The sequence below is a fragment of the Neophocaena asiaeorientalis genome, unplaced genomic scaffold (genome assembly GCF_003031525.2).
Source record: "Neophocaena asiaeorientalis asiaeorientalis breed wild unplaced genomic scaffold, Neophocaena_asiaeorientalis_V1.1 scaffold946, whole genome shotgun sequence".
NCBI classification, from domain to species: Eukaryota; Metazoa; Chordata; class Mammalia; order Artiodactyla; family Phocoenidae; genus Neophocaena; species Neophocaena asiaeorientalis.
In genome coordinates, this window is record NW_020175049.1 from 2,169,586 (window position 1) to 2,195,048 (window position 25,463).

Sequence of the window (25,463 nt, forward strand, 5' to 3'; positions counted from 1 at the left end):
TAAAGGATGCTCTCTGGCTGGAACATTTTAACCAAAATTGCACAACGACTAATGTTGATCACCTTCCTTAGTAGAAAATTAATAGAATTTGTCATTTTCTGGCTCCCTTCAGTCTCAATGAGAACAAATGAGCTTTACTGAGTGGCTGATTTGTGAGGTTTGGGCTCCTTTGCAAGTAGCTGTGGGGCCTATTATTGAAAACTGACCAAAGAATCCACCTTTAATCCTAAGTAATCAAGCTGAAGCCCCTTTAACATTTATAACTAGTGAGAAAAGGAAAATGAAATACCAGTCTCTCAAACCAGACATATGCAAGAGCGTTAAGGCAACATCTTAAACTTGTTGAAGTAGACTTTTACTAAGCTACCCCATGAGTTACTAGGCCAAATTGACCTATAGGAGGTGAAGGGCTTGTAAATTTGCACTTACTTTACAGACTATTGCTTAATGTATATGGCTGTGTTAAAGTATACCAGCATAACTGATTGAACAGCAAAAAAGCCTATCTAAAAAAGAAATAATCAATATAAATAACCACCCAGACAGACAGAGCCCAGAGAAGATATTTTAAACTTATAAGCCAAGTAGGAGGTATAAAATAGTACATAGTTTTGTATCTTCTAACCTAAATTACTATTTTTTAAATAAATGGGTGGGGGTGGAGTGAGAGTAGGGAAGAACCTGACAACAAGGCACCATAATTTTGATGAGCAGCCTAACATGTTTGACTTGTGGCTGAGCTCTTAACCAACCAATACCTCAGTATGTTCCCTTAAAAAGGGGGAGGGAATGCTGGGAGATCGCGCACGTGATTAGTACACTAAAGCATATTAAAGTCACTAAGAAGGTCTGCAGTAAGAAACCATTTAAGTTTGAACACAGAGTGTCCCAAATCTAATTCATCTTAGGATCCATTTACTGGAGAATGCCTATTAACATTGGGCAGAACTGGGATGCATTTCAGGAAAGTATTGTCTAGAGAAGTAGTTCCCAAATTCATCGACTCATTAATGGAATCATTCGTTGATTTAGCAAACATTTTCGAAGTGCCTGTTGCCAGCCACTGTTCTAGTCACTGAGACTACAACAGTGATGAATGAGAGTACTCAGACCAGGGCTTATCCATGATGGAGTTTCCACTGTCAAAATGGAACAATTAAGGACTATCTAGAGAAAAACTTTTATAAGATTAGATGTATTTAAAGAACTGTTCTTATTCTGCGGTTATGCGCTTTTTCTTCCTTTTTTTTTCCCCTTGTGGTCCTAAAATGCCTTTCCTTTTATAAAATAAAGGCATTAGTAGATAATAGAGACCTCCCCCCCCACACACACACAAATGCCTTAGTAAAATAAAAAGTTGACTACCTCATGTCATTACCCAACATTTTGTTGGAAATTTCACCAGTTCATGAAACCCAAAAAGCCTACATTTGTTGATCTGGAGAATTCACCCATCTGTGTACCCAATTATACACAGATGTTAAAACATCTGAATCCTGCCTTCTATGGTTTTCAGCTAATTATTTTAATGCTCGTAAAACCATTTTGTGGCTGTCTTCAAAAGCTAGAAGTGAAGGGGAAAGATTCAAAGTCTGGCACAGAACAAATGATGTGCCTAAAATAGAGGTGTAAAAGACTAAGAGAGCACATTTCTGTTAATGTGGGAATCTTGTTAATCTTGTTTCTGTATCATTTATGCTTACAAATATTTCTTGACCAGGAAAGTTAGTTAAAGAATATACTAATATTCTTTAGTGGAGAAATTTTATTTTCTTCTGTTGGAGTGCTTCATAGCGTGAATAAAAGTATCGAGGCTTACGGCATAATGCCTCCTTTCAACCTACCATTTCAGTGTCCGTTGATTATTAAGAGTTTGGTTGTTTTCTTTTTTCTTTTGTGCAGTATTCATCGGTTTTGTCTTGCAACAGGTTCAGGAGAAGAACCCAGTCCTGTTTTGAAAACTTTGGAAAGGAGTGCTGCTAGGAAAATGCCTTCCAAAAGTCTAGAAGATGTTGCATCAGATTCATCAAGTGAGAATAAAGTTTGCCCCACTGTTCATGCCCCCGTCTCAGCTTAAAAATGCGTATGTGCTCTTCTGTGGCCTCACTGCATGCTGTTGTGCACTGAAAACCCTAAAGGGGGGTTAACAGATGAGAATAACTTTTCCCAAGTGAGCTGAACAGGCTCAGCCTAAAGTGGCTGGAACTTTGCTTTTAAAATAACGCGTGAGGTTTGGTTACTAGAGTACTAGGTTTCCTTGAAGAATCCCAGTTTGAGTGTTTATTCAAGTACAGTGAGTTTTAAAAGACTGTGGTAGCTAGTGGTTCTAGTGGTAATAGCTAACATTGATTGAACACTGTGTGCCAGGACTTGGCTAAGTGTTTTACATGCACTTTCCCGTTTAACTGGCATAGGCAACCCTGTGAGGGACAAATTGTTACTCCCATTTTACAGATGAGGAAAGTGAAGTTCACAGAGGTAAAGTAGTTTGCTTCCTATCATACAGCAGAGCTGGGACTCAAAATCAACAGGCTGTTAACAAGAGCATTTATGAAGAGACCGTGTTACATATGACAGTGTTGGATGTCTGATGAATTTTTGCATGATATAGAGATGAATTAGTCCCTGGCTTCAAGGACTTCGCTTTCTCTTTTATCCCTTTTCATGCATTTCTTTTGGATAGTGGAATTATAAGCCCAAAGGCTGTCTGACATGCAACACTTCAGGCACACTATTCCCCACTGGCTGCTGCTTTAACTGGTGAAGGATTTCTAGAGTACTAACATACAGCATAATGTATATAGGGCCTTAGAGATTGTGACTTCTTGGGGTTTTGTTCTTAATATTTTTAAGCTAAAATGCACCCCTGGGATTACAGATGGTCATGCGAAAACTTACTGAGTGCAAGTTAACCACTGCCAAACTCATATGATTAAAATTGACCATTGTCATGTTTAGAATATTTTTACGCATCTGCGATTGAGACTGAAAACTCAGATTTTAAAAAAGAAAAAACTACGCCACTAAACAATTCTTAAAATTCAGAGATTTTCAGGGCTCTGGGGGCAGTAGAGTCCCAGTTTGGAATGCAGTCCTCACCCTACCAAAGATCTTGGAATCTCAGGGTTGGAAGGGACCTTGAAGGTCACCCATTCCAAACTCCCCCCCAGTGCAGGAATTCCCTCTAAAGCCCCCTTAACAGGTGGCCAACCCCCCACATCCGCCTGAATGCTTCCAGAGAAGGCGAGTCCGGTCCTTTGTTGGACAGCCCTGATTGTTCTTCCTGATGTTAGTGATGGACCCTGAGGGAAAAAAAAAAAACAAACCCCAAAACTCAGCAACAATTGTCCAATTTGGCAGACCTCTTGCCTGAGAAGCACGTGGCTATTTCCATGGTGCAGCTTTAAAGTACTCAGGAATGCGTAGAGTTAAAATAAAAAACACCATCAGCTGACGGGTATTCCTGCATGCTCCTTTCCAAATACCGATACCCACTCTCACACGAGCCTGCCAAGATTCCACTTAGCAGCTGGTCCCCAGTTACATCTCTTCAGTTGACTTCCCAAGCAAGGCTCCCAGAGGCATACACAAATGATGATGCACGCACAGAAATATTTGTTAATGACCGTGGGTTTGAGAAGGTGTTAGTCATGGCTAGCATCTTACCCTTTCCAGAAGAATAAAGAGGCTGTTGCAGCCCTGTGCTTTCTCCTGCTGCCAGCCGATTGCTTGCTCTGAGCTAACCCTCTAACCCTTGGGAGTCCGTGTGCAGCAGTGTGCTGATGTAAGCTGCATCGGGGCTGAAATGGGAGCTCCCGCTATGGCACTGGCTCAACTAGCTAATCTAAAGGGAAAGTATTTTGGGGAAGACATCTTGGTTGCACCCCTCACCGCATCTTGACTAATTGCTTCCAACTCCGGGGGCTTCCAGGGACAATCTCACTGTTCTTTCTCGGCAAGGGTCAGTCGTGTTAACCATTTGTTAATTTCTCCTGCACAGATCAAGCAAAAGTAGATAATCTGCCAGAAGAATTAGTGCGTAGTGCTGAAGATGGTAAATATCTTTATGTATTTGCATGTCTGTCTGTGTATTAGGTTCTGGGATGGTTTGGGCAGTCACCGGGATGCAGCTGTTAGAGAAATAGAAGAACGTCATTTGCTGCTATGTGATGAATTGTGCCTAAGTTATTATAAAATGGTTCTGACTTGGTGCATTTAATACTGCTTGTATTCTTAAGGTTTCTGCTGGTGATACTGTTGTGAGGATCTCATCAGAGACCCTTGGGAAGCGAGGGTTTTTAAAAATAGGAAATTGTATTTCTATGGGTATGAACAGATTTTTGCTACTCTGACTTGCAAAACTCCTTGTGAAGGCAGGGAGAGTGGAGTGGGTTCCTGGGTTAAGTTATTCCTATATTTGATTCTCAAGTCTCAGCATTTAGATCTCTCTAGGTATAACTGGTAAAGATTTAAGGTCAAAGGAAAGGGTCCCAGAACAAGAGTGGAGATCCTGCCTCTGCTTAACTAAGTATAGACCAAGGGTGAAATTAACTGATTCTGAATTTTTAGGAGCCAGAAGGTCTTGCAGCTTGTCAATGGATCAGGTGTTACTTGGTTCGGTTATAAAATGAATAGGGTAATAGTGGTGGGAGGGATGGAAATGAGTCTGATTTTTATGGTTCAGCATTTATGCAAACATAAATATAATTTATACTTGTATGCTAGAATTTTGTTTTCTAAGTTGCCTGCACTATAATGATAAAAATGTATATTAACTGAGCTTTCTCATGTAAAATGCAGCAACAGAGCTCTTCAAAGGTCATTCCTTACTTTTATGTAATCGTTTTGTCTTTCTCATTATATGTTTACAACCTCCTCACTGAAGGAGGTGGGGCAGTGATTTTTATCTTCATCTTACAGATGAGAAAAGCTCTGAGAAATTAGGTGATCTGTCTGAGCTCTTGTAGCTCGTCAGTCAGTGGGAGGGTGGGGACGGGCATCTCAGCTTCACCACTCCTAGCACAGTGCTCGTTCCATTTTCCATGCTGTGGCTTATTGAGTGAGAGGAAAGACACTGCACGTCTCCTGTGGTGGATGTTGGCTATTTACTTGAACAGGAGACCTCAAAGAGGCTAATGAAGAATTGCACTGGGGAATGGAGGAAAGCAAGCTGAAAAACTGTCAGATGTATTCTGCAGTCTTAGTAGTGAAACTGACATTTGAGCTTTATTTTCGTGTCTCTTTCATCTTTCTGTTAAAATGGTATTTATTCTCAATGTTGCTCTTCTGAGTAGATCAAAAAGCAGATCAGGAACCAGATACAAATGAATGCATTCCAGGAAGTGAGTAGCAGGATCTTTCTCACAAATGACTGAATGTTGCCGCTCTACATGGTGTTAAATGTGCTGAAATAACTAACCCCATTAATGTAGCATTTATTATTATACTAAACTCTTGCAGCTTACAAAACTATTTCATTCTGACAAGGGTTTTATTAAAAATATTTTACTACTATCTGTGTTGAAAGATTAATTCATGATTCCACTGAGGGATAGTTATATATATTTAGAATTTTTACATATTCATATGTGTATGTATTATACATACACACGTTATTGCTCAGTACTGTTATACTTTTGCCAGTCTCTCTGCTTTTTGAATCTTTACTTAAAATGAAGTTGGCACCTTCTAATATCACTTGGCTTTTATGTTGCAGTATGGTCTGGAGTACTGGATCTCTTATGGCCTTTACGCAAGGCTATAGACATGAAGCAATTTATAATGTACCTGGACCTAAGAAAGAACTGTACTTTGACGACTAGTATGTAGTATGGTCATATATGCCTCTCTACGTTATCTATAGGAGCAAATTTTATAATGCACAGGGTTTAAGCTCTGAGGTTCATAACTAAACTCTAGTATAGTTCAATATAAAGCAAGTGAACATCTGAATCTCAAGTCGTAAATGTATGTGACAACATAGTTGGATCTAGGGGGTATTATGCTAAGTGAAATAAGTCAGAGAAAGACAAATACCATACGATCTCACTTATATGTGGAATCTAAAAATACAAAACAAAACGCAAACTCAAAGATATAGAGAACAAACGGATGGTTGCTGGGGGGCATGGTGGGTGGGAAAAGGTTAAGTTTATTTTATAACTTAACCTTAAAAGGTTAAGTTATAAAATAAAAAAGCTGTGGGGATGTAATATACAGCATAAGGAATATGGCCGATAATATTGTGATAACTTTGTATAGGGACAGATGGTTGCTAGACTTATGGTGATCATTTTATACGCAAATGTAAAGTTATTAGTACACAACATAATATTGTATGTCAACTATATTTCAATTTTAAAAAAAGAAAGAAATGTATGTACACTTGTGGTAGCTATTCTGCATCAAGTAATTAATATCCACCATGAAGAAAAGATAATGATTATTTACCATTTTCTGTTCAATCTTAAGACTGCTGTTCTTAACTGTGACTATTGTCTTGAGTACAAATGGTGCATTAAAAAGGTGTTTGTGGAGGCTAGCAAAGCATGCAGATATGCATGTGTGTCTTCTTGACGTCCCTGTTTGAGGTGGTTTCACAATCCTAGGCGCTGGAGGGTTGAAGATAATGATACACACACCTGCCCTCAGGAGTCCACATAATTTTTAATAACAGTTTCCCAACAGTCTTTGGATGTGCTGATGGTTCTTAAAGAGAAGAGCAGCCAAAGGAAGGAGCCATTAGGTAGAGAAGTGCTGGTGCTTGAAAGCTGTGACATCTCATCTGAAATCTGAAACTTTGCTCATGAGGTTCTCCTGCCAGAGATGAAGGAGCTGAGCTTTGGCACATGACCTGACAAATTCTTAAGAACCACCTAGGAAAGAAGGCAATCCAGGCTTCAGCCCTTGGTGTGTGTTCTCTGTCCGGCTGCTGCAGAGGAAACAAGACTTCTGTCCCTCAGGGGTGTTGGGTAAAGAGGCTTTTCCAGTTGCTTTTGAACTGGCAACTGAATACTTAAGTTTGGGCATGCTAGTTTATCTTTCTGTGTTTTGTTCAACATTTAACTTGAGGAGTGAAAACAAAACATAGGCATAGACAGTGTATGCCTATATGTCTGTGTCTTCATATGTGACCTCCTAATTAGCTTAGTTATTGGTCAAGGGAAATAGGCTAATCGTGTGCTAAATTCTGGGTAAATTAATTTCTCTTTTTTGTGATCTTTTCCAAGATGACTCTTAATGTCTGGGCTGGGGTTATTCCTTTTCTCTAGTAAAGAGTGTATTCTTACCACAAGACAAAATGAAAAGCATGATCAAAACACAAATAACTAAAGCCCAATAAGTGTAAAACTGACTACATTTGAGTAACAGATACATACTTTTGAAAATAATAGGGAGTAGTGTTATGATAAAAAAAGTTTTACATACTCATTGGGCTACATTGTGCCCTTGCGGGATCTACTTTTATACTGCTTCAGTATAAGTCACCTGAATACACACACACATGTGTTATTGTTTAATGGGAAGTAATTAAAGTAGGTCTCATCTTGTGAGACACCATAAATGTATTTTGATGCATTTGTGAGCCTAAAGCTAGGTGAGAACTATTATGTGAATGAGCAAATATTTAATATGTGTAGTTCAAGTTTCTGTCTTCCTTCATTAGATTTCTTTTAACTAAAGATGAATTTAGCTAATGCTCAGGACTAAATTTGGGCCTTTTGAGTTATATGTAGAAATACAATTTGATTTTTATTTATCTGTTTTCCTGGTATCTCTTTCAATGAGAAAGTCAAGTCAGTATATTTATATCACACTGAAAAGATAATTTAAAGATTTCCTATCAGATAATGTTTATTTGTTTAGCAGATATTTATATAAGGCCTAATATGTGCCAGACACTGTTCTAAGTGCCTTGAAAAATATTAAGCCATTCAGTATAGAAGCTCTGATTCACCATAAGAAAAGCTTAGACATTGTCATTCTTAGGCAAAGAAGAAGAAAGTTTTCTAACTAGAGTTACACAAACGAGGAAGCGAATTCATCATCTTATTGTGACTTCCACACACATACTTACTGTATCAGAAAGAAACCATATGCTACATTTTCATAGTAAATTCTTAGAGTATCTTAAATTGAACCATTCAGACTTGCCTTGGGATATGTCTATTGAAAACTCTCTGAATTGAAAGGTATCTAAATAATTTCCATTTTCAAAAAATAATTCGTTTTGAAATTGTAGTCTTTCACGACTTTCTGAAGGCGAAACACTCTTACAGGTAATCCCAGCAATCACTAAAGAAACCAACCTCCTTTTAGACACTCAATAGCCAGAAAACTTCTATGATTGAGTTGTGTACAAAGATCCTTGCTATCTGATGAAATAGTTTTTCAGCCTGCAGCATGTTAAAAATGAAATATATCTCAAGGAGATGAACCAATAAAGTACAGATCTTGTGGTTCAAAGCTCTAATGTGAAAAAATATCAGTTAAAACCAATTCACATTGGTTGTAGGTTTCAGTGTAATTCAAATCCGGTCCTGCAGTCCAGTAAACCTAGTGGTTTTTAAATTTTTGTTTTCTATTTGGTTCAACTCCTTGCTAGTTCTCTCTCTATAACTGCATGTTGCTTACCTTATGGTCCTGTGCATGTGAACTACTATTCATTTAACCAATTTACAAAAACATCTCTGTTCATAGACGAAAGAAAAGTGTGTTTTCAACTTATGCCTTATGTTTGTCTGACAACTGTGAGGATAATTTTGAATGGAAATGCTACTGTTTAGTTTCCACAGTGCCTTCACAACCTGATAATCAGTTTTCCCACCCTGACAAACTCAAAAGGATGAGCAAGTCTGTTCCAGCATTTCTCCAAGATGAGGCAAGTTTGGCTTTTGTACCTTCCGAAAAATGGAACCAAATAGGTGGATTTGCTATGCCAAGGTTGGTGTGTCTGTATTCAGCCATAGCAGAGACCGAAGAGGTCAGCAGGACTGACCTTTGCCTCTCATGTCAATAGAGGTAGTGTTGTTAGTCCTGGAACAAGGCAAGGCACATCTCATTTGACTCATACAGTAACTCTTATTGGTGGTGAAGTCAAAGTGCATAGATTTGGGAATGTGACTTTTGTTTCAAAGTGGGTACAAAATAAGAAATCCAGCAGAAAAATGTTGGCATGAGCTCCTCTGTAGTTTAGAGTACAGTTGATTTGTGAAAGCTAAGTCTAGGTAGCATGACTAGCTTGAAAGCATATGTTAAAATAGTAAAGTAACAGTGACATAGCAAACTTTAAGGATATCAACTGGGGGTAAGCACTTTACGTACATTATCTCATTTAATCCTCCATTAACCCTGGGAGGTGGGCACCATCATTATCCCCAGATATTACAGATGAGAAAACTGAGAGTAAGAGAGGTAAGGTAACCTCACTCAGCTAGAAAGGGGTTAAACCAGCACTGGAGCCCAGATCCGACCCCCGTGCTATTAACTACTATACCTACTGTCTCAAGTAAGAACATGACTATTACCTATTATTCATTTGGTACCTAGTAAGTACCAGGCACTTGATATTCGCTCTGATGTCTAACTCTCACAAACAGAGTGTGGTAGGTACAAATTTCTCCGTTTTATAAAAGAAGAAAGAGCCTCACAGAGGTTAAATAACTTTCCCCAAATCCAACAGCTACTAAAAAGTAGATCTAGGATTTGAACTCAGGTCCTGTGACTTAACTAAGATTCCATGTTCTTGCCACCAGCTAGTTAGGAGCCTGAGCTTTGAGGTTAGGCACTCCCAGTTCTGGCCATGCTACTTATTTGTTACGTGATTATGGACAATTTCCTTAGCTTCCCTGAGTGCTTTCCTAGTACCTACCTCATTAGATTGTGAGGGGTCAGTGAGATAGTGCAGGGAAAACACATAGCACAGTGCTGTCACAGAGTACCTTAATGTTAGCTGTTCCCGTTTGCAGTTTTGGTCTGATTTTTAATGGCGAAATAAAAGCTTCATCCTTAAGTGTTCTCTTAGTAGATGGAGTGTAAGGAAAGCTCTGGACAATATATAAATTACATCCCTCCTCCCCCACCGCCTGGGCACCGTTCTATCTACTCTTGAGCCTTAGATGAACTATATCTGCAAGTATTCAGCCCTTGCATTTGCTTAAGAGCCCACATTACAGTTCCTTTGGAAAGAATCACTCATTCTTTGAAACTAACTCATTAGCTGGAAGCCGGCATAGGCACCTCATGGAGTTCCTATGGTTTTATACCTTTGTAGATATGCTTTGGTATTTGTTGGTCATATGAATGAACCATCTAATAATTTGAGAGGCCAATGATACCTGATTGGCCTGATTTTTTATTTTTCTCCTCCCTTCAGTTTTAACCTGCTGCCTCACTTGCTCCACACAAAAGACAGTCCAAATTGTTTGAGTTTGTACATCAGAGATACCAAATTAAGCTGCATCATTTTACCTTTCAAAGTACCTGGGGTTGGACTGAATGTTAAAGGAAGTGGGATGAAATCAGACATTGCTTCTTTGTCTACTGTCCCTTTGAGGCTTAGTGTCAGTCACATTTGTTGAGTACCAGCTTTATGAAAATCAGTGTTCCAGGTCATCAAGACAAGGTCCTATCCTTCCAGTAATCACTAATGCTCTGATGTACCAGGTAGAATGTATTACGGCTATGATAGGGAGAAATGGTCTGTAAGCATGTGGGAAGGGAGTATGATAATAGAGACATGAAAAATGTATGGATTTTTTTTCACCCTTGAGGAAGGATTCTTTTCTCATCCATATAAATCATAATTTTTTAACCCTTTTCTTAATCTGCGTTAGGATTGGCATCTGTTACATTGACATGTAATTGCATGGGCCCTGGAATATGTTGGCATGAACTAATCACTCCTCCATAAAGGTGTTTCCCTAACCCCAGGAGCCACTGAACTGCTCCATAAACTCTCTAACCCCAAAAGGAACTCATTCTGAAGCATAAATTCCTAAAGCTACCATCTAATAAACTATAGATCTAAATATAATAAAATTTATTATTGTCACTTTTCTTTCTTGACCCAGGTAAATATTTCCTGGGACATATTTAAAATAAGTATGTTGTTGCTATTTTTTTTTTAATTTGTTAAAATCTAATGTGGGCAGAATGTACAAATCAGTATACTTCCCTATAGCAACACAAAAGATAAGCACAATAGCACTATAGAAATACCTAAGAGGTGGTTTAAAATTATATATACACACATATATACATATGTATAAAAAACTTGAAACACAGATCAGATTAGCATTTGTTTCCCCTAGTTTAATAGTGTCTCAAGTAAAACGAGACACTATTGATTTTTAGGGAAGTTAAGCCTATGTTAACGAGAGGAATGAGGCATGACCTTTTATGATTTGATAGTAAATGTTAGACCATTTATTGTCTAGGTAAAGTTAATTTCTCATATGTATCAACAAAGTTTTCCAAGCAATACGAATGTATAATATTAAGAGAATGCACCTTGGGGCCACCTTGTAGGTGAAACAAATCGCTTTGTTATTTCAGTACCTAACCACTGCTCGCCTCCTACGATGAGGTCCAAGGCAGACCACCCACCCCGTCTTGAATACCATTCCTTGGCAGTTAGCACTTTGACCTTGGAAAATGTCATAGATCAGTGGGATACCAAGATATTATCTTTATCTAAACAGATTTTGATCTTGACTCATTCTGAATTTAAATTTTGTATATATTGTATGATGTTTTGTAGAGTGATGACAGAGAAACAGATACAACATCAGAAGGCAGTTACCAGCTCAGCAGACACAAGAAGAGCCCGAGCTCTTTAACCAATCTTAGCAGCTCCTCTGGCATGACGTCCTTGTCTTCTGTATGTAAACAAAGGCTTCATGTTAATATCCCTCTGCTTCTGCGAACCTTGCTCCACCATGCTCCTGCTACTGTAAAAGGACCTTTTGTTGTATTTCTCAGGTTCCAGGGGCATGAGAGCTTTTTCTCTAACCCACAGTTGGCTTCTGGCTAGCCAAATCTTCCTTTTTCTCTGTTTTAATCACAAGAGAATTCATATCCAAAATAAATAAATATGGTTTTTTGGATGTAAGTACTTAAAAAATAAACCTAAATTACCAACAAAATGAACCACTAAATTTTTCTGTGCAACAAATGGGGTAACTACCACAAAGTATGCTTATATCTGATATGCTTTTATATACTGTGTGCAGGTATAGAATTGTACCTGTCTTTTAGCAAGACTTTTATTCTGATGAATGAAAGTACTGATTCACATAAAAGAATAGGAGAGGCGATTCTTTGCCCCATAGAGGGATTCAGAATGGAGTTTTCAAAGGAAAGCTCCCTAAGTGTAGTTGCTCAGATTTGATTTAGAGAATTTGACTTTACCTAGAACTTTCATAAAGTGAGGAAGTTTTGTGTGTGCATGTAAGATGTGTGTAGAAATATATACGTAAATATGTCCGCAGACACTTATCCAAATATCTCTGATATATATATACACGTGCACATATCTCACCAGGTATGCTAAACAAATGATAGATCTGTGCTTAAATTCTTACTAGCCTTGCATTTTTCAAACTCTTTGTAAAAAAATCTATTTAAATTGAATTTCTGCTGATGACAATCAAATATATGGCCTTGGGAAGGCTTTAAACTTCCTTCATCAATCATCCATTTTCTGCCCTTCCTGACCTCTAAAAGTGTATGGCTCAGTAAGCATTTTCTTAGGTTCAGCGGATGGGTAACATAGTAAAATTCCTTTTTAGTGCCTTGGAAATTTGATAGAGCAATGTGTCACTGTGATTTGTGTGCCTGAGGTTTCTCACATCCTCTTTCTTTAACACTTTAAACTCTAAGCATGCCTAAAAATGGAACTCTGAATGCCCCCTACCATAAAATCACCCTGCTTTGAAATGAGTCAGCATCTAAAAAACTTTGCATTTCACTTTTCATCTATGTCTCTTAGAGGCAATTTTTGTTAAACACTAGTCATCATGTCATGTATATCATGTCAGGTTGCCTGTGTTGGTATGCTTTTTTGATGCCATATTAAATTAACTGCTTTTATGTGCAAACTAGAGAAATAATGGCAAGCAAAGATTACATCCATGATCCTTGTGTTGGGTTCAAGAATGAGATAGAGACAAACACTGCGTGTTTCCGACGCTTTCAGGTGAGCGGCAGTGTGATGAGTGTTTATAGTGGAGACTTTGGCAATCTGGAAGTGAAGGGAAATATTCAGTTTGCAATCGACTATGTGGACTCACTGGAGGAGTTGCATGTGTTTGTGGCCCAGTGTAAAGACTTAGCAGCAGCAGATATTAAAAAACAGCGTTCGGACCCGTAAGTACATTTTGGAGTCACTATTTTCTCTTAGTTGCCCTTAATCTTATAGAAATTGGGAAGGAAAGAAAGTAATTGAAGGGAGGGTATGTGTGTGACTGTATTAAAAGGAACGTTTGGGAAAAAAAGTTGGGGGGAAATGCTGTTTACTTTATAGATTCATATGCCAAACCTACTAAATTATAAAAATATCAGAGAAGCACAAAACGTTTCAAGTTGGAAGGGACCTTTGAGGTCTTTTTGTCCTGATTCCTTCTTTTTACAGATAAGGAAACAAGGGACAGAGAAGATAAGAGACTGTTTACATAAATTCAGCAGCAAAATGAGGAATGATGGATTGAGCCCCAGTCTCTCTCCACACACTTTCAGACTTTCTCTAGGATTAGGGACACGTGGGACATACTTTATAATGCTCTGCAGTGCAGAAATAGTTAAGATTCTAGAATAAGGTAGTTTCCGTATTTAAATTATATTCTATAGAACTTTAGGGGGAATTACCAACTCATCTTTGAAATCACAGGTTTAATTGCATTTCAGTTTAGTTACAAAGTTGAATGGTATTCCCTACTTATCCCTATGCAGAAGTCTGATTCTTAATTATTTTGCTAGCATAAGCCCAATCCTAAAAGGCACTGGGCTTAATAGCCTTTTTGTTGTTTTTTCTTTTTCTTCTTTTTTTTTTTTTAACATTCATATGGCTTGATTAGGTATGTACCAGATTATTTTTTTCAAAAGACAGTCACAAAAACTTTTTTAATTCTGCAAGCATCAAAGCCTTTTCTTAATAGGAAACTAGCCAGTAGAATTAAGCATCTCGTTAGAGGTCTGTCGTCTTCCCCCTGCCCCACATTAGTTAAGGTCAAAGGAAGAAAGGAATTCAGGAAATATCCCTTAAAAATCTTCAAAACAATATAAAATTATCAATTCCACTGAAATCACTTTAAAAGCTTAAGCGTAAAGGTGTTGGTGAGAGCATTTACTACATACTGCTTTTCCTAGTGTCATGAAATAATTATTTCTATCAATTTCCAGTGCATTTTTTAAAATGGAGTTTAGACACATCACTTTTATTTTCGCTGACCTTCTTGTCTGTTCAATTCTCTTTTTAGATATGTAAAGACTTATCTGTTACCAGACAAGGGCAAAATGGGCAAGAAGAAAACGCTTGTAGTGAAGAAAACGTTGAATCCTGTGTATAATGAGATACTGCGGGTATCTATGACCTCTCTATCTAGGAAAATCCTAAATGGTGACCTATGCATTTAAAAGGCCATGTCATCTTGGGTAGTGTCTCTACAGAGGAAGTCAGTCACCAAGAGAGAAGGAAATGAATAACCATTTTCTGAGAATCTGCTTTGTATGAGATGATACACCATGACTGTTGTATGCATTATCTCATGCATGTCCTCCATACCCTGCCAGGGGGATAGTATTATCTGCGTCTCACAGATGAGGCAAATGAAGCTTAGAGAAATAAAGGAACTTGCTCAAGGATACACAGCTGATAAAGTTGAGCATTGCTGCCAAAACAATCTTATAAAAGCCTAATTCTGATCATGTTATTTCTTTGCTTAAAATATTTGAGGATTCCCATTATTCTTAGGGTCAAGTACACCCATCTTAACACGCATACCACTCCCTTGATAACCTGAGCTCCAGCTTCATCATTCCACTTTCATAGTCTTTCTTCAGGTCAGCCTGATTCCTTTCTGTTCTTTGGAGGAACTACATTTTCTCACACTGCTGGGACTTTCTGTTCCTTCAGACTGGGATATTCTTCCCCACATTCTGTCCATAACTACTTCCCACAGCCTGAAATGCCTCTTCCTATGAGAAGCTGTCCTTAACCCCTAAGTTTCCCTGCTGTCTGCTGCCTCAGTCTCCTTGTTTTACAATAGGCTGTGTTAACATTCAGCACTTTAACTACTGGTTTAATTGTAAGTTCCATGAGGGCAGGGACCAACTCTGTGTTGCTTGTAAACTGCATACCCTTACACAAATGATTTAACCCATCTACACTTCAGATCTGCAAAAGCGAGATAAGAATAGTACCTACCTACCAATATGTATGAAGTAATTAGTATGCATTAAACACTTAGTGAATGCTGGCTCTTAGCACAGTGTCTGGTATAGGTACTTAAAAAATGTTTGTAGATGGAAGGATAGATGGATGGATAGACTAATGAAGAATATGCCTGGCTCAAATGCCCATATTCCTTTTTCCTTCAAACTTTATTATGCTGCCTTAGTCATGAGTAACAGATTATTTAAAACTACAAATATGAGAAGGATTATTCATTCCCTCTTTCTGAAAATTCTGTCCAAGTATTTGGTTATCCTCTGAGAAAAGGAGCAACATTAAATTAACCCTCAGTCATCCATGGGTGAATTGTCTGTAGCAAGTTTTTAATTATGACTTGACTATGGTATACTTCAGAACCCTAGCTATTTCTAGGTCAGCTACTTCAACCCTATACTCAGGAAAAGCCAGCTAGTTTAAATGGTAAACTCAGAGAAAGGCAAGTCTGCTACAACCAAAATGGACAGTCAAGTAGTATATCATAAAGCCAAATAGAGATTATTTTTAGATTAGAAAGACTATTATCCCTTCCATGATTATATATAATCAAGGATTGACTACATTTTAGATTAAAACTATTAGCATGCCAAAAAAAACAGGTTGAAAAATATCTTGTCCTTGCAGGATAATGGTGGGAGAGGTTGTATGTATATGGGACAGGTGATATATGGGAAATCTTCTGTACTTTCAATTTTGTGTGAATCTAGAACTGCTCTAAAAAATAAAGTCTATTAAAAAAAATACTTTGTCCTTAGGTAGAAAACAGACCATTGGATTAAACTTCATTTGTATTTTTAGACTGAATTTGATTTACGTTATATCTAGTTAGAACTAAAAACATCCAGTAAAAATTGAATAATTGGCTTTTGTTTTTAGAGAGCTATTACCGGCTATGATATTTGAGCCATCATTTGCTTTTCCAGAGGGGGAAAGAAAAATGAGCTTTTGTGAAAGATGAATTTGAGCTCTTTGAAACAAGACACTTAGAATAAGATGACTTTGCAATATTCTTGAGACTTGAAACCTAACAGATGAGAAAATCTGATCTACACAGATGAATTTTTTCTTCATCTCTATGTCATAACTTTGGCATAAAATAACATTATTTACCGCTTTAATTTCCTTCTTTGAACTGCAGTATAAAATCGACAGGCAAATCTTAAAGACACAGAAACTGAACCTGTCTGTTTGGCATCGAGATACATTTAAGCGCAATAGTTTTCTAGGGGAAGTGGAACTTGATTTGGAAACTTGGGACTGGGATAACAAACAGAATAAACAATTGAAGTGGTACCCTCTAAAGCGGAAGGTAAGTGCAGAGTTTTTTGTTTGGTTTGTTGGTTGGTTGGTTTGGGGCCTAGGATACAGGAGAGAGCTGCTGTATAATTGCGTTTTCATTCAGAATGCTTACCCATAGTTTGGGATCATTATGTCTTTTCACTCTGTCCCATATGTTTCTTATGCTCTTTTCTATATTTTCTATTCTTTTTTTTTCTCCTCTCTATTCTTTGGGCTGGCTATTTTTGGCTAACCTATCTTTTAGTTCAATAATTTTCTTATCTGCTGTGTCTAATCTGCTGTTACACCCAGCTACAGGTCCTCAATTATACTTTTCAGATTTACATTTTCACTTCATTCTTTTTTATAGATTCCATTTCTCTGCTAAAATTCTCCATCTTCACATTATCTTTATGAATTTATTAATCAAAGTTATTTAAAGTGTGTATCTGAAAACTCCAATATCTTAAACGTTTGTGAGTCCCTCTTACCTAATTTTTTATCTTAGTTTGGTCATTTGGTCCTTTGTTCTGATATGCCTGTTCATTTTTTATTGTGTGCTGGACATTGCATATAAAAAATTCTAGGGATAATTTGAGAGGGTTTACTTTTGCATCTGACACACAGAATAGGGACACACCGCCTTAATCTAGTCTGGTAATGAACTGACTAGAAGCTGGGGTTCAGCTTCCACATGGTCTGATCTAGTTTTTCTTTGCCCATATTCCTAGACTGTGGCCTTTCATGGGTTGCAACTGAAAGCCTAGGTAGTACTCAAATTTTAGCATGTATCCAATTCACCTGAAGGACTTATTAAAACATAGATTTCTGGCCCTGTTCCGAGGATTTCTGTTTTGGTAAGATCTGGCCCAAGAATAGGCATTTCTAACAAATTCCCAGGCATTGCTGATGCTGCCGGCCTGGAGACCATACTTTGAGAACTACTGGTCTAGAGTATTTTCTGAGACCATCTCTCCTTAGCTGGCCAGTTTTTGCCTCCCCAGCACTGTGAGAAGCCCTGCTCAGCTTCTGAGTCTCTTTCTGCTAGGCTCGTTGTGCTCTCAACTGGCACTACTCGAAAATCAGCTAATGCCTCAAAGTGGAAAGCAGAGAATGTCAGGCTCCAACATCTTGTCCATTTGAGTCCTGTCTAACGAAATAATTCTTCATCACCTTCAGATAGATTCTTTTAATCCAGTTTTTCTTTTTTTTTTTATCCTCATCGGGAGGATTGGTGTGATCCCAGCTAGTCCATCATAGCTGCAAGTGATGCATACAATTAATACAAACTATTATTGAGTATCTACACAATAAAACAGTTCCACTTAAGAAACGGTTCCAAAATATCACATCAGAATCACCTGAAGCACTTATTTCTAGGTCTACCCATGACTTGCTGGATGAGAATTCCTCAGAAGTTGTCAAAAGCATCTCATTTTTAACTAACTTCCCTTATGTTTCTGACATGTAGCCATGTTTTGGAAATAAGGCTCTGAAAGACCATAATTTGAAAGTAGAACTCTCTCTCTCTTATAATAGATATGTTTTAAAATTATTGTTCAGTCTTTGTTATTATTACAGGCATCTCCTCATTTGGTCTAAAATAATTAGGTTAATGCAGCTTTGAAAATGTAATATTTGTTCCCCACCCCCCCCCACGACTCTTCTTACTCCTTCAAAGAAAGAGAATACAAATAAGTTGTTTTATGTGCTGGCTGAATGACTGAAAAAATGTATGTGTTTCTATAAAAACCAAAGAATCCCAGAACACCTCTCCTGCCTCCAAGAAAGCCATTCTGATTTCTCTGAACTAAAGGCCTTGAAATGTTTTCTGGGTACCCCACAAAGATACACAATATAAAAGCAACAGTCTAGCTCTGATGAGGAGGGAAATTTTAATCCAGGGCACTCATGAGTGATACCTAATCCGAGAAATGAGGCAGATATGGTCCCATAACAGAGCACCAACAAACAGGGTAAATGGTTTGTGTTTCATACCTGCTGACATTCCTTCATTTTCCAGACAGCACCAGTTGCCTTTGAAGCAGAAAACAGAGGTGAAATGAAGTTAGCTCTCCAGTATGTCCCAGAGCCAATGCCTGGTATGTAGTGATTTTCTGTCCAGATTTATGTCCTTAACCTTATGTCTCCCCTCTTCAAGGATTTCTTTGAGTTCTATGATTTTTTCAAAGGTGAAGCCCTAAATAAACTTACTAATTTAGTAATCGTATAGACCGAATGAGTCAATCCACAGTTGTAAACTACAAAATTTTCTTTTTTTTTATTGTGGTAAAAACACATAATATAAAATTTTTCTTAACCGTTTTTAAGTGTACCATTAGTAGTGTTGAGTATATTTACAATGTTGAGAAGCAGATCTCTGGACTTTTTCATCTTGTATATCTGAAACTCTATACCCATTAAACCACAATTCCCTTCTTCCCCTTCCCTCCAGGTTCCCCTTCCTGGTAACCACCATTGTATTTTCTGTTTCTATGAGAAAAATTCTCATTTCTTTTTTCAGTCCAGCTTACAGCCCTTGTTTCAACTTTTACCTCACTCTCCCAAAAGTTTGTATCTCCACAGCGTGAATGGCCTTTCCCGTATAGTGCTGTGATACAAATGGAACTGGTGTGTTTTTTTCCCCCATAGGTGGGAATTGGGAGAATTCATATGAAGCCCCTAAGAAATTAGAGCTCATTTGTCCTCTACTCTCAAGGTCTCATTAGGGGAGAAAGCTTTTTCTTCAAAATTTTTAATTGCATCCTTGATGTTAAGGCCTCAGTTCTCCAGCACAGTTAAGGAGCAAGAGACTGTCAGGAAATGTGTGCTAACCCCCCTCTCATTTCCCACACATTTCCCCAAGTTGTCCTCCTTAAGCATCTATATGAATGTTAGGACTGAAATCAGGGGTTGCAAACTCAGGTGCTTTCAGTAGCCTATCCAAGTCTTAGATGAAGTCCCATCTCCTCCCTAAAGCTTTTCCTGAATGTTTTTACTCTCACTGATCACATCATCTTCTAGAACATTACAGTAATAACTTTGCATTTCATTCTTATATTACATTTTTATAGTTTTTATTGATTTTCTCTCTCTAGCTTAACTGTAAACATCTCCCAAGGACATAGATTTCCTGTATTCCTTGTATGTCCAGTGACATTCCTAGCATAGGGCTGAGCACATAATAGATGCTCATTAAATACTGGTTGGTTGACTGATTGGGCCCACCCATCCAGAAATATACGGTAGTATTCCTCCACCCATGTGCACCCAACCTAGACAACAACTTCAGACTAAGCCAACTTCTCAGTAATTCCCTGTCCATGATACTGGCTGTTATGTGTGTCTATACAATAGTCCTATAAAATTTGTAACTACTTTTAACAAGAAGAGTGACTATACCTTAACCAGTACCTGTTTCGTTTACTCTATACTCAAATATGTTTAAAATGCCTCCTATCAGCACCGATTGATATTGGTATTAATATTTGAAAGGTATACGCATTTCACTGAGTAGTTTTGAATATAACTGTGGATGATTCACATACCTAATATCTATAATTGATCTCATTGAGCTAAGCAAAACCCAAAAAGAATGATGTAATACTCTGTACTTAGAATCAATTATTTTCATAGAGCTATCTGAGCTCAGTACAGCCAGACTATGAAAGATATAGTTAAGAACAGATATAATCAATTAGGATCATATGATCAAACACTAGCATCGCTATGTCAGACCATTTTTAGGTTGGCATCTTTGGATGCAGTACTGCCAAGAGAGGAATGGCAGTGGAATTTCATTTTCTCTCTCTTTTTTCTGTTACAGGTAAAAAGCTTCCTACAACTGGAGAAGTGCACATCTGGGTGAAGGAATGCCTTGATCTACCACTGCTAAGGGGCAGCCATCTAAATTCTTTTGTTAAATGGTAACAGCATTGATAACTCCACCCTCAGTTCTACAATAGCCTGGCCTTCGCTGCTTGGTTTTACTTTTCTGTATCTGTGATGCTGAAAGTCATCATTCGTAGTATAAATAAAATAACTTGAGACAGTGGCGACTTGAGCTAGAGGGATCTTTGACATGAACCCTCTCCAAGGCTTCATTTAGTTTTTTGCTTTTTGGGTTTTTAAAATAAATTTATTTATTTTTGGCTGCATTGGGTCTTCGCTGCTACGTGCGGGCTTTCTCTAGTTGCCGTGAGTGGGGACTACTCTTCTTTGTGGTGCGCGGGCTTCTCATTGCCGTGGCTTCTCTTGTTGCGGAGCACGGACTCCAGGCGCGTGGGCCTCAGTAGTTGCGGCACACAGGCTCAGTAGTTGTGGCTTGCGGGCTCTAGAGCACAGGCTCAGTAGTTGTGGTGCACGGGCTTAGTTGTTCCGCAGCATGTGGGATCTTTCCGGACCAGGCATTGAACCTGTGTCCTGTGTCCCCTGCATTGGCAGGCGATTCTTAACCACTGCACCACCAGGGAAGTACTTCATTTAGTTTTAAAATCATAAAGATAAGAGGGAATATATACAATCGAAACCAGAGATCACATACTCAGATACGTAATGTCTTCTAGGAGATACATCTGATGAGGACAATATTCAATACTAAAGAGTTTATGAAATGGCTAATGGTGATGCCACAACTCTTGGATCCTTTATGGAGCATCTGTTTTGTGGCCCATTTGCAAAAGGCCTTTTGCATCAGTCTGTAGATATCTGGGAAGTTATTTGCTAAATAGACCCATACTAATAATTAGCTCATAAGAGTTTAAGACAATTTGGGTTTTTAAGTTGCAACCTTTTTCTCTTTTGTAATATAAATGCTTGGCGTCTTAACTAAACAGATATTATTGTGCTGTCCTTACTCTCTCTGACTAATTTTATCTATATAGATTCTACCAGAAGACCAATTGTAGCTATTTAAGTTTATATGACCTTATTTATGATTTTCCCTATACATGTTCTTCATAGATGTCAACTGATAAGTTTTTCAGCTCAGGTCAGTCTCCCATTCCAAGACTAGTCCCGGCCCTTCTTGTCTGCACAAGAGACATGGTAGCTTAAATTAATTTCACTTATTACCATAAAGTAAATATAAATAATTGCAAATATGTAATATAATTCATTCCCAAAGTCAAATCTAGCAAATTGGAGAGGTTTCTCTTCTTTTGCAGTTCTGTACAAGACTGATTTCTTAGGCTATCACAGATAATCAGGAATAGATTTTAGAGGAATCCTCAAACAATTGCTACATAGTAAGCACTAAGTGCAGGTACTGAACTAAGTTGTTTGCTTAATATGTAATTCTAATATTAACCTTTTGAGGTAGGCATCACCATTCCCATTTTATAGATGAGGAAGCAAGTGTCTAAGAGGTTAAGTCAGTTTCCTATACTACACAGCCACTAAGTGGCAGAGTCAGGATTCCAAGCAAGTGTGGTCCACTCTGGTGCAGAGAGTCTTTCTGCAGGATGTCCCACCATCGCCATCACCATCACCATCTCTCTACACTCTTTTTTTCTTCCATTTCCTCTCGCCAATCCCCAGTAGCTGAAGCACACTGAAAGCATGAGTTTACTGTCTTATTAAAATGCTCTCACAATATTTCCTTTCGTAGTACCATCCTTCCAGATACAAGTAGGAAAAGTCGCCAGAAGACAAGAGCTGTGGGGAAAACCACCAACCCTGTCTTCAACCACACCATGGTGTATGATGGGTTCAGGCCTGAGGACCTGACGGAAGCCTGTGTCGAGCTTACTGTCTGGGACCATTACAAATTAAGCAACCAGTTTTTGGGAGGTCTTCGGATTGGCTTTGGAACAGGTAACATTTGTTACATTTTTAATTCTCCATGAGTCAAATGCTTCTGGAGACACTAGAGATTGGTTGGTTTGTTGTTTTGCTTCTTCCTAATGAAAACAGATATTGTTTCTGTTAAGTATAATGAAATGAATGAGTGAAGGAATGTCAGGCTGTGTGCCAAGTACTCTGGATACAAAGATTAACGGGATGCAATGTCTGTCCACACAGAGCTTAAGTTATTGTGGGGGAAACCAGAAAAGCCTTCATCACTACTCTTTCCTGAAAAAACATTTATGGCCCTTCATGGCTAAAAGTGTGCTTTGCATAATAATAGTAACTAATATTTATGGAGCACTGATCACTGTACTAAGTGCTTTATTTGCATTATTTCATTTAATCCTCACAGCAGTTCTATGAGTTGTTTCTAATGTTAGCCCCAGAGAAACTGATGTTCCAAGAAATTAAGAAACAGAGCTAATAAGTGGCAGAGCCAGGATTCAAAATCGAGTCTGTTAGACACTAAAGCTGTAACCACACTTCCCTAGAGATCACCTACTGTCACTTCCAACCCAGTGCTGGAATCCTCCCTACTATCCCCTTATGCACCTGACAGATTCTCATCTAACTTTTATATGGATGTGAAGAGAAATCATTACTCTGAGAGTAATGAGAATAATCCCAGTTGTGGTGGGTCCCATTATTGGATATCTCAGATGGTTAAACAGTTCTTTCTCTGCCCTCCTGGTGATGTTAAAACTCTTCCTAGCTGTTTCCATTGGTGATTATAATTAGGGAATGACTCAGTTTTTTCCCAATGAGCTATTCCTTTCTAAATGCAAAGCTTCCCTTTTTTTCCAGGGAAAAGCTATGGTACTGAAGTGGATTGGATGGACTCTACTTCAGAGGAAGTTGCTCTCTGGGAAAAGATGGTAAATTCCCCCAACACTTGGATTGAAGCAACCCTGCCTCTTAGAATGCTGTTGATTGCCAAGATTTCCAAGTGAACCCAAAGTCCACTGGCTCCTCCACTGAAAACGACTAAATACGTGGAATCTGATCTTAAAAATGTTACTATGTAGACAGAGATCCTCACCTTCTATCTATTGCCATAACAAATGCTACACAGCATGTTAAAGTCAACCTGCATGTACTTCTTTGGTTACAAGGCCCAAGAGACTTAAATGATAACAAAACATGTAATGTGTTTGTGACTCCAACATTAAAGAAGATGTTTGAGAAAGTTAAGAAAATCAAACCATTGCTGCTGCTTCAAAGAAAAAGCTGCCAAAAATAATTAAATGTGGGGTGTTGTTAATGAAAAGAGTTTTCCAATTTGCCATCATGTGTTTCTTTCTTTTTTTTTTTTTTTCATTTTTTGGCTGTGCCACAAGGCTTGTCGGATCTTAATTCCCCGACCAGGGATCGAACCCACGCCCCCTGTACTGGAAGCGTGGAGTCTTACCCGCTGGACCACCAGGGAAGTCCCACCACCACGTGTTTCAAACCACAGTTTTGTGCTACAGTTAGAAGGGCCTGCTACTTGGTCATTGAAAACCCTTGCATGAACTGAAGAAATGTTGGTTTGTAGAAGAGTGACTGAAAGATACTCCTGCGAGGGGGAAAAAAAGGCAGAATATCAGTGATGATGAAGAATTTGTTCATAAGAAAACTATTTACTCTGTAATCTCTATTGAAAATGGAATTCCATGTTAGGGCAATGAGACTATATTTACTGCGTATATTTTTTGCCTTGAGAGACTTTCCCTTTTCCCAGTGTTAAAGTCCCAAATGTGCTTTGGTGCCACCCACTGGCCATAGGTGGAATTTAGTTTTGGGCTTAATTTTCTCCTAAGGTAAGTCTCAAGCCTGTATTTTGTAATAGAGTGCCGTATATAAAACAAAAACCTTGCATATATGAGATTCTGTTTTTCTTATAACTCTACTATATGAAAAGAGCATGAGAGTGGTCTCAGACATGCCTTGCAACAAAGTTTTAATTAGAATGTAAATTGTTAAATTATACTGTACTTCCTGTGTCTGTATAATTTTCATAAAGTATTTTGTAAAAACCCTTAGAATAAATTATTATATGATTTAATTGTCAAATTAATCTTACTTCTTGTTTTAAATGAAATACTTTATGTTGAGAACCCTAAAATCTAAATTCCCTAGCAAGGCTAAAGAACTTTTGGGCTAATATTTCTCCAGAGTCTTTACTGCAACTCTGGGCATCATTTTCCTCTAAATGGGAAGCTTCAGCTGTGTTATTAAGAGTAGAACTTTTATTTTTAAAAAGTAGTTGAGGGACTTCCCTGGTGGCGCAGTGGTTAAGAATCCACCTGCCAATGCAGGAGACTCGGGTTCGAGCCCTGGTCCGGGAAGATCCCACATGCCGTGGAGCAACTAAGCCCATGCACCACAACTGCTGAGCCTGTGCTCTACAGCCCGTGAGCCACAACTACTGAGCCCGCGAGCTACAACTACTGAGCCCATGTGCCACAACTACTGAAGCCCGCTTGCCTAGAGCCTGTGCTCCACAACAAGAGAAGCCACCGCAATGAGAAGCTCACGCACCGCAATGAAGAGTAGCCCCTGCTCACCGCAACTAGAGAAAAGCCTGCACACAGCAATGAAGACCCAACGCAGCCAAAAATTTAAAAAAAAAAAAAAGTAGTTGAAAAGCTTTGAAGATACATTAACATTTATTCTTAAAGTTTTCCACAAAGACATTTTTGGGTCATTTGATACATAAAGCATTACTCCCCCTTAGAACCCCACTAGCTCACCATCTCAAAACAAGCCCTGATTTAATATAGGTTGGGGGAAGCCTGGGTGGTGAGGGGAGGGTGAGATCTTACAACAGGTATCTAACGAATGTCATCGAAGACATCTGGAGTGCTTGCCTCCTTTCCCCGAAACAGATGCTAGAACCTTCGACCCACTG

General features: G+C 38.4%; 1 protein-coding gene across 2 annotated transcripts in view; it reads left to right on the plus strand.

Annotated features, from left to right (window-relative positions):
* SYTL2 (synaptotagmin like 2) overlaps positions 1 to 24,625 on the plus strand; it is a 101,916-nt gene extending 77,291 nt beyond the window's left edge. The window contains exons 9-20 of one of the 2 annotated variants that reach the window (XM_024763610.1): positions 1,929 to 2,030; positions 4,001 to 4,054; positions 5,295 to 5,342; positions 8,787 to 8,881; positions 11,762 to 11,881; positions 13,199 to 13,368; positions 14,478 to 14,580; positions 16,587 to 16,757; positions 18,750 to 18,828; positions 20,553 to 20,652; positions 22,335 to 22,540; positions 23,378 to 24,625. In XM_024763610.1, the coding sequence (XP_024619378.1) occupies positions 1,929 to 2,030; positions 4,001 to 4,054; positions 5,295 to 5,342; positions 8,787 to 8,881; positions 11,762 to 11,881; positions 13,199 to 13,368; positions 14,478 to 14,580; positions 16,587 to 16,757; positions 18,750 to 18,828; positions 20,553 to 20,652; positions 22,335 to 22,540; positions 23,378 to 23,523 (1,394 nt within the window). In that variant the 3' untranslated portion in view covers positions 23,524 to 24,625. The remainder of the gene's footprint in view (positions 1 to 1,928; positions 2,031 to 4,000; positions 4,055 to 5,294; positions 5,343 to 8,786; positions 8,882 to 11,761; positions 11,882 to 13,198; positions 13,369 to 14,477; positions 14,581 to 16,586; positions 16,758 to 18,749; positions 18,829 to 20,552; positions 20,653 to 22,334; positions 22,541 to 23,377) is intronic. The other variant, XM_024763612.1, reaches the window with a different exon arrangement.
* The last annotated feature ends 838 nt before the right edge of the window (positions 24,626 to 25,463 follow it).